Source organism: Mandrillus leucophaeus, unplaced genomic scaffold (genome assembly GCF_000951045.1).
Source record: "Mandrillus leucophaeus isolate KB7577 unplaced genomic scaffold, Mleu.le_1.0 Scaffold12, whole genome shotgun sequence".
In the NCBI taxonomy this organism is placed as follows: domain Eukaryota; kingdom Metazoa; phylum Chordata; class Mammalia; order Primates; family Cercopithecidae; genus Mandrillus; species Mandrillus leucophaeus.
Window position 1 is genome coordinate 2,023,725 of NW_012100320.1, and position 9,352 is coordinate 2,033,076.

At 41.8% G+C, this 9,352-nt stretch overlaps 1 protein-coding gene across 3 annotated transcripts in view; it reads left to right on the forward strand.

Annotated features, from left to right (window-relative positions):
• Positions 1-562: 562 nt before the first annotated feature.
• The window catches only part of SNX1 (sorting nexin 1), a 48,792-nt gene continuing 40,002 nt past the window's right edge, over positions 563-9,352 (forward strand). For 2 of the 3 annotated variants that reach the window (XM_011967863.1, XM_011967868.1), the window contains exon 1: positions 563-846. In XM_011967863.1, coding sequence (XP_011823253.1) covers positions 688-846 — 159 coding nt within the window. In that variant the 5' untranslated portion in view covers positions 563-687. The remainder of the gene's footprint in view (positions 847-9,352) is intronic. The other variant, XM_011967876.1, reaches the window with a different exon arrangement.

Below are 9,352 nucleotides of genomic sequence, written 5' to 3' on the forward strand. Positions count from 1 at the left end.
TCCAAGTAGAATTGATAATCTCTTTCCCTGTGCTCCCACAGCACACCGTAGCATTGAACATGTTGAACTGCCGATTAAATACCTTCCTTTTTTCTGTATCTGAAACTCATAGCAAGTTGCCAGGCATACAGTAGATGCTCAATATCTGTATTTCTTAATGAATTAACTGAATGTTGCTCAAGGAATAAGTGGTGAAGCTTTCTTCCAGTCTTGTTCAGATACCTCAACCGAAATATTTATTTTTGGGGTCGAGGAATCTAAGGCCAATTCGTGCTGACTTCTGTGAGGGCATTGTGCTTGGCATGGGTAGATGGCATGTAGAGGTTTTCAAACATTTTAGTTACACTCCTTCATTCAGACGAACTCTTAGAAGCCTGTTGGATAAAGCTATCCAGAGCACAAAGGGCCCTAGGAACCAGAGCAGTCCCTAACTCCTACTTTTCTGCCCCTTTGGCCCCACTCATTAATATCTCAGCATCGCGATCCAGGCCTCGGATTTGCCGGGCAGCCTCAGCTGGCCGGGTGCCGCCCGGCCCCCGGCGCCAAGGCCCCGCCCCTGCGCCTCCGCCCCTTGGATCCCACGGGTCCCTTGCGGCCCTCCCACTCCTCGCACCCTTGGATCGCTTTGCTCACGGCGCTATCTCTCGATAAAGTTGTTGTTGCGGCTTCCGCCGCGGGTGGAGGAAGATGGCGTCGGGTGGTGGTGGCTGTAGCGCTTCGGGGAGACTCCCTCCGCCTTTCCCCGGCCTGGAGCCGGAGTCCGAGGGGGCGGCCGGGGGGTCAGAACCCGAGGCTGGGGACAGCGACACCGAGGGGGAGGACATTTTCACCGGCGCCGCGGTGGTCGTGAGTTCGCATCCCTCGGGGTAGCAGGCGGGAGGGCACCCCGAAAGGGAAGAGAAGCTAAGCGAGAATTGGGGAGGCTGGGCAGAGTGGGCCTGGTGAGACCTTGCCTCGGTGTCAGCAGTCCGGGCCCGGGGACCCTGGATGTGCTCAGAGCGGTAGGCTTGGCTTCCCGGCCCCCAGGCGGGAAGAGTAAAGAATGAGGGTTGTGGTGCCTTCCGCGGCTAGGTCCCTAACAGCGGAGAGCCGCCGACGCCGTCCTTTGACCCTGCAGTATGGTGACTCCACGGATCCACGGGGTTATTTTGCAGGTCGTGTCCTGCCAAGGCTGATTTAGTAGGACCGAATAAGCAAATGGGATGCAAACCTTTCCCCCGTCTTACTGCTTCTAAGATGAATAGCGTTGTGTAGAGTAGCCTGGGGTGGTGACCCGCCCACCAATTCTTTCTTTAGCGCAGCATTTACTGATAATAACCAAAGGCCCTTTCTGGATCTTAGTTTACAAAAGTTATGTTGATTCATCTGATCTTCAGGAAAATAAGGCCAGAGGCTGATGGAGAGAAGGCACTGCCAGATAAATCACTACATAGATCAGAAAGCTTTCTCCTTTTTAAAGGGATGCGTTCAAGTGCCCAAGTACCTACCTCACTGGAAGCAAATCTGAAATGTGAGGAGGAAATGGTGTTTCCCGTAATGTTACCGGTAGGAGGCCCTTGAGTGTAAGTTGTCGAGGTTCTTGGCATTTTGAACAAATAATTGGACAAAACGCACAAAATAACAAAGGAATGAAACACAAACGAAGCAGCGAAAGCAGGAATTTATTAAAGCGAGAAAGCACCCCACAGGGTGGGAGTGGCCCGGAGCAGGGGGCTCAAGAGCCCACTTACAAAGTTTTCTGGGTTTTGAGTGCTCCTTTTGTGGTTCCTATGGGTTACCCCTTATCTGGATGAAGGATTTGGTCTGTGGCTAATTAAAGGCCGAGGTGAATTGGCGTCCTGTACAGATGAACGATGGTCCCTGCTTGGCCTGTGGCCAGGCTAAGGCACTCTCCCTTTCCATCTGAGATGTGGAAGGGGAGGGTTGCAGGGATAGTAGCCTTTGATCCTTTGCCACTCCAGCGTGGGGAGATGGGGTTTTTCCTTTTGGTTTAGCTTTAGGAAGTTGGCCTTAATTGGCCCTAGGTTCCCTGCCCCTAGACCCAGGGGGTTCCTTTTGGGAATTCAGCTTTGGGAAGTCAGCACGAATTGGCCTTAGATTCCTTGCCCCCAGACCTTGGTGTTTTCTCTTTTAGAAAGTTAACATAAATTGACCTCAGATTCCCTGCCCCCAAACCTTGGTGTTTTTCCTTGATTCAGCATGAATTGCCCTTAAGTTCCCTGCCTGCTGACCCTGTTCTTCTGCCTCAATAATAAATATCCGGGTCTCTAATAAGAGTTAGGTATTGGAAAAAACTAATCTTTGTGATGTGGAAATCAGTAATCAGTTATTGGAACCAGTGGAGATGTTTTGGGCTGTTTGATGAGAATATTTACTCATACCACTTGGTATAGGTTATTCCAGGCTGTAAAATTCATTGCTGGGTCTGTGAATTTATCTATTTAGATGCTTCTCATGATAGTACTCAATGTGTAACCAACGAAATAAAACAGCTGTAAATTCGTTATGCAACATGTGGTCTGAAAAAGTTTGAGGCTTTCCTCATTTATGTCAGATTTTCCCTGTCCTGTCTTCAGAAATTGAGTCTGTAATCTCAGCTCATAAGATGCTTGATAATTCTAATATAACAACTAAAACTGTCAAATGAAGTCTGTTATTCTGAGAAATAATAAATCTTTGTGACTGTCATAAAACAGGAAAAACTTTTTGTTTGTTTTTAGAGACATAGTCTCCGTGTATTGCCCAGGCTTGTCTTGAACTTTTGGGCTCAATAGATCCTCCCTTCCTCCTAAGTAGCTGGGATTGCAGGTGAATTCCTGAGAAATAATTATTGCTGCTAATTTAGTCTTTCTGTTTGTTATTTAAAATAAATATTTAGTCTATTCCTTTAGTAATTCTCCTATAAGTCATGGAAGACAGCTACTGTTGGCAACTGCTGGAATGATATACAGACTGAGAATATGAAAACAGAAACTCTGACACTGAAAGTGATTGGTCACGTAGGCAAATGTTGATTTATTTTCCAAAAAGGAACCTGGAAGAGTGAGGAGTTACTTTCTAGAGTTACCTAAAGCAGTGGCCAGGTGCCGTGGCTCACACCTGTAATCCCAGCACTTTGGGAGGCCGAAGCAGCAGGATCACTTGAGGCTAGGAGTTTGAGACCAGCCTGGCCAACATGGCAAAACCTCGTCTCTACTAAAAATACAGATATTATCCGAGCATGGTGGCACGTGCCTGTAATCCCAGCTAGGGAGGCTGAGGCACAAGAATCACTTGAACCCGGGAGGCAGAGGTTGCAGTGAGCCGAGATTGTGCCACTGTGCTCTACCCAGGTAACAGAGCAAGACTCTGTCTCAAAAAAAAAAAAAAATAGAAATTTATAAAATAAATGTAAGAGGCTTCAGTTTGATTCCTCTTACCATACTTTATGGAGTTATCAATACCTCTTTTTTGTAAGACTGTAAAAATCCTTCGCCTAATTTCCAGCCAAAAGGGGGGTGAGGAGGTCAGAATGACCTTGTTGTACCGCAGAAAGCATAATTATTTTTATTTAGGTATGACCTAGGAAAATTGAGTTGCTAAAGAAACTAAAATGGCACCTGTAAGCCATTTTTCAAGCTGCCCATCCTGATGTTAATCTTCAGGATGCCAAGACCCCAAGATAACTCACTAGTTTAACTGTCTTGTTAAACAACCATAAAGAACAAATTGTAATCCAGTAAATACTTTAGTTGTGAGCCAAAGAAGATAGAGGATTGTAGCACTTGTGGTATTTTAAAGAACAACATTGAAGAACAAAGTAAGAGTGTGGGCTTTGAAGTCTGTTTTAAATCTAGGCTCTACGGCAGGCTAGCTTATCCCTGGACATGGTACTTAATTACTCTCTACAGTTTCCTCACCTGTAAAAAGTGAGTAATACTAGTATTCACCTCTACCACTATTGTGAAGATTAAATTAAAATGCCGTAAAGTGCTTAGAAGAGTTCCCTCCATAATAAACGTTTAAAGAGTGCTTACTTTTTGAGGGCATGAGATGTATTTGTTGGTGAGCATTTTGTAAACTGGAATTACTCAAAAAAACCCCACAACATCTAATAGTGGATTAGAAAAGTTAACCTTAAAAATGGGTAACACAGTTGATCAAAGTCAAAACTATTATTAACCTGGCATGTTGGCGTAAGTCTGTAGTCCCACCTACTTGTGAGGCTGAGGTGGGAGGATCACTTGAGCCCAGGAGCTTGAAGCTGTAGTGAGGCGGAATTGCACCACTGCACTCTAGCCTGGGCGAAAAAGTGAAGCCCCATCTCAAAACAACAACAAAACTGGTAACATTTATTTGATTAGCTAAAAGCCATCAAATAGACACTTAATGACTTCATTTTTCCGTCTCACTCTTTTTGTTCAGGCTGAAGTGCAGTGGTACAATCTCAGCTCACTGCAGCCTCTACCTCCTGGGTTCAAGCGATTCTCCTGCCTCAGCCTCCTGAGTAGCTGGGGTTACAGGCACGCACTACCATGCCTGGCCAACTTTTGTATTTTTAATAGAGACAGGGTTTTACCATGTTGGCCAGGCTGGTCAGGAACTCCTGACATCAAGGGATCTGCCCGCCTTGGCATCCCAAGTGCTGGGATTACAGGCGTGAGCCACCATGCCCGGCCGACTTCAATAGCATTTTACTAATTTAAGTTAATCTTCATCTTTTATTTTGTTGCATGTTGGAGACAGAGAGGAGCATTGAAGAATTTTGAAGTTGAGGCATGTAAAGTTAAAACTAATTTATGGTATGCCCGTAATTTCCTGGGCATTGATACAACAACTGCTGCTGTTAATCATCCCATCTGCTCTTTTTTACAGCCCAAGAGGCTTTGTTAGTTCAGTAATTAAAATGTGGTTTCATTGTAATTGAAAGAGCAGCCTTAGACATGCATCTCAGAATCTATAAACCAGTTACTTCAATTGGAGAGACTTGACCAGGCGCAGTGGCTCATGCTTATTATCCCAGCATTTTGACAGGCTGAGGCAGGCAGATCACAAGGTCAGGAGTTCTAGACCAGCCTGGCCAAAATGGTGAAACCCTGTTTCTACTAAAAACACAGAAATTAGCCTGGCGTGGTGGCACATGCCTGTAATCCTAGCTGCTGGGAAGGCTGAGGCAAGAGAATCGCTTGGCTTGAACCTGGGAGTTGGAGCTTGCAGTGAGCCGAGATCATGCCAGGGCACTCCAGCCTAGGCAACAGAGCAAAACTCCATCTCAAAAAAAAAAAAAAAAAAAAAAGAGAGACTCAAAAAAATTACTGAAATAAATTTGAAGTCATTGCTTTAAAACTACAAATAGTTTAGAGAGTTATATAAGTTATGTATTAGCATTTAGGCAGGAAAGGACATGGTCTTTTCAGAAACTACTCCTAAATCTGTGATCACTGTAACATCTTGCGAGAGGAGGCGAAAGCTTTTTATTTGTTGATAAATAAATACAAGGTTTTTGTCTGTCTCCCAGGCTAGAGTGCAGTGGTGCAATCATGGCTCCCTGCAGCCTCTACCTCTTGGGCTAAGTGATCCTCTCACCTCAGCCTCCTGAGTAGCATGTGCCAGCATGCCCAGCTAATTTTTCATTTATTTATTTTTTTGTAGAGATGGTGTCTCCCTATGTTGCCCAGACCGGTCTCTTAACTACTGGGCTCAAGTGATCCTCCCACCTTGGCCTCCCAAAGTGCTCGAATTATAGGCGTGAATCACCATGCTTGGCCCCAAAAAAAAATCTTTTTGAAAAAATTGAGGTAGAATTCACATAACAAAATTTACCCTCTTAATCATTTTTAAGTGTATAGTTTAGTAGCGCTAAGTATATTCACATTATTGTGAAACAGAGATCCAGAACTTCCTCATTTTGCAAATTTGAAACTCTATACTTATTAACAGCTCCCACAGTCCCTGGTAATCCATCACCATTCTGACTTTGTTTCTGTCAATTTGTATGTTTTCGATACCTCATATAAGTTGGAGTCAGACAGTATTTGTTTTGTGACTGGCTTATTTTACTTAGCACAGTGTCCTCAAGGTTCATCCGTGTTATAACATGTGACAAGATTTTCCTCTTTTTAAGGCTGAATAATATTGCATTGAATGTATATAGCACATTTTATTTTTCTGCCAGTGGACATTTGAGTTTGCTTCCTCCTCTTGGCGATTGTAGATAGTGCTGATGTCAATATGAGCGTGCAAATATCTCCTCAAAATCCTGCTTTTAAATCTTTTGGATATATACCCAGAAGTGCGATTCCTGGATCTTGTGGTAGTTCTATTCTCAATTGTTTGAAGAACTTCCATACTGCTTTGCATGGTAGCTGCACCATTTTATGGTCCCACCTCAGCTTTTTAAAACCTGTTTAATTTTGTATCCTAATCAACCTCTGGTAACAGATACCAAATTACAGCTAGATAAGAGAAATGAGCTCTCTTGTTCTGTAGCACTGTAGAGTGAATGTGGTTAACTATATTTATTGTATATTTTCAAAAAGCTGAAAGAGAGGATTTTGAATGTTTACAGCACGAAGAAATGATAAATGTTTGAGGTGTTAGATACACTCATTATCCTGATTTGATCATTGTACATTGTATGCATATATTGAAATATCACTCAGAATCCCATAAACATGTACAATTTTCAACTAAACATAAAAATAAAAAAAAATTTTTAAGAATGATGCTTGTTAAAGATTTTTTGTAGATATCACGTTTTTTAAAAAAGTTTCCTTCTGTTGCTGTTTTGATAAGAATTATAAAATATCGAATTTTATTATTTTTTGACATCCCTTGGTTATGGGGTTTCTGTCTTAAATCTGTGATATCGTGAGCTGCTTTACTGGAATGGACTCCACATGATTATGGTATATTGTCTTTTTTGTATTTTTTATTGATATGTTTTTATTGTACATGTTTTTGGGATACACATGGTATTTTGATACCTGTATACAATGTGTAATGATCAAATCAAGGTATTTGGGATATTCATAACCTCAAGCATTTATCTTTTTGTTGAGAACATTAGAATTCTTCTCTTCTAGCTCTTGAAATATACGATAAATTATTGCTAACTATAATCTTCCTACTATGCTATCAAATACTAGAACTTATTCCTTCTGTCTAACTGTATTTTTGTACCTATTAACCAGCTTCTCCTCATCCTGCCCTGCCTTCTCTTCTCAGCTTCTGGTACTCACCATTGTACCTTCTACCTCCATGAGGTCCATGATTTTGGCTCCCACAGATGAGTGAGAACACTTGACATTTGTCTTTTTGTGCCTGGCTTCTTTCACTTAATGAATGACCTCCAGTTCCATCCATTTTGCTGTAAATAACAGGAGTTCATTCTTTTTTATGCCTGAATAATAATCCATTTTGTATATATACCACATGTTCTTTTTTTTTTTTTTTTTTTTGGCACAGGTTCTTGCTCTGTCTCCTAGGCTGGAGTGCAGCGGCGCAATCATGGCCCACTTCAGCCTTGACTTCCTGTGCTCCGGTGATCCTCCCACCATAGCCTCCCAAGTAGCTGGGGCTACAGGTGCATGTCACCATGCCCAGCTAATTTTTGTATTTTTTGTAGAGACGGGGTTTTGCCACATTGTCCAGGCTGGTCTCAAACTCCTGGGCTCAAGTGATGCGCCCTCCTTGGCCTCCCAAAGTGTTGGGATTACAGGTGTGAGCCACCATGCCTAGCCTATACCACATATTCTTTATCCATTCATCCATTCATGGACACTTAGGTTGATTCCATATCTTGACTGTTGTGAATAGTGTGCTGCAATAAACATGAGCATGCAGAAGAAATATATATACTTTGATATATTTCCTTTCTTTTGGATACATACCTAGTAGTGGGGTTGCTGGATTCTATGGTAGTTCTATTTTTAGTTATTTTAGTAATCTCCATACTGTTTTCCATAATGGCTGTGCTACTTCACATTCCCACCCACAGTGTATGAGTGTTCCCCTTTCTCCATTTTCTTGCCAGCATTTGTTGTTTTTTGCACTTTTAATAATATATTGTCTTTGCTGGGTTTGGATTGCTGTTATATATTCTTTTACATCTATGTTCATAAGATAAACCTATAGTTTCTTTCACATGAAAATTGTCTGGTTTGAGGAATTAAGATTATATGGTACTTTTTCTATTTCAAGAATGTTTATATGACTGGAATGATCTGTTTCTTAAAAATTGGTGGTACTCACCTGTAAAACTGTTTGGGCTTGGTATTTTTCTTTATGCTTTATGGAAAGATTGTTAACTATAACCAGTTTATTTCTTTTTGAGTGTTTACAGGATAACTTCTTTAGATCTGGACAGTTTGGTAGTTTTATTAAAAGCCATAAGAAAATTGATAGGTCAGCTTTCTCTGTTCTGTGAAACATGCATGGTGGTTGTTCCCAAATATGTAACACATCCTCATTAAGTTTCTTGATATTAGCCCTTCTCTGGTCTTAATCAGACTTCTGAAAGTGAATCTGTGTAACAGTATCTTTAAACAAAGGTGTATCACTTAGTTTGTTTCCTTACCAGTTTAGTCACTTACAGCTAATATTAGTAAAAAAGTCTAGTGTGTAGTGTTTTCTACAGGGATATTGCCTCAAACACTTGTTTTTGGAGTTAACATTACATCAAGTGGTCAGATCTGGTCAAATGATCAGAAGTTGAAATTCTACCATATGGTAGATATATTCTTAAAAAAAGTAATAGGTATATGCAGAGACTCATGTTAGTGCTCAGCTCAAATAGTAAAGTTTTACTCCTCATAAGTTTAGATTTCCCAGAAGTACATAAACTCATTAATTTCTTGATCATTTTATTGTACTAGCAGTTAACTTAGCTTTCAGAATTATGGAGGAAAAGCTAATAAAAGTAATTATAAAACACTACTTTTGGAGTAAAGGGAGAAGACTTTTAAAGATGGCTAATAAGCCAGGTGCTGTGGCTCATGTCTGTGATCCCAGCACTTTGGGAGGCCGAGGCAGGTGGGTCACCTGAGGTTGGGAGTTCAAGACCAGCCTGGCCAACATAGTGAAACCCCGTGTCTACTAAAAATACAAAAATTAGCTAGGCGTGACGACGCACGTCTGTAATCCCAGCTACTTGAAAGGCTGAGACAGGAGAATCCCTTGAACCCGGGAGGCAGAGGTTGCAGTGAGCCAAGATTGTGTCACTGTACTCCAACCTAGGTGACAGAGCAAGACTCGGTCTTAAAAAAAAAAAATGGCTAATAACAACCTGACTTAAAATTTATTTAAAATTAGGGTTTGGTGCCGGGTGCGGTGGCTCATGCCTGTAATCCCAGCACTTTGGGAGGCTGAGGTG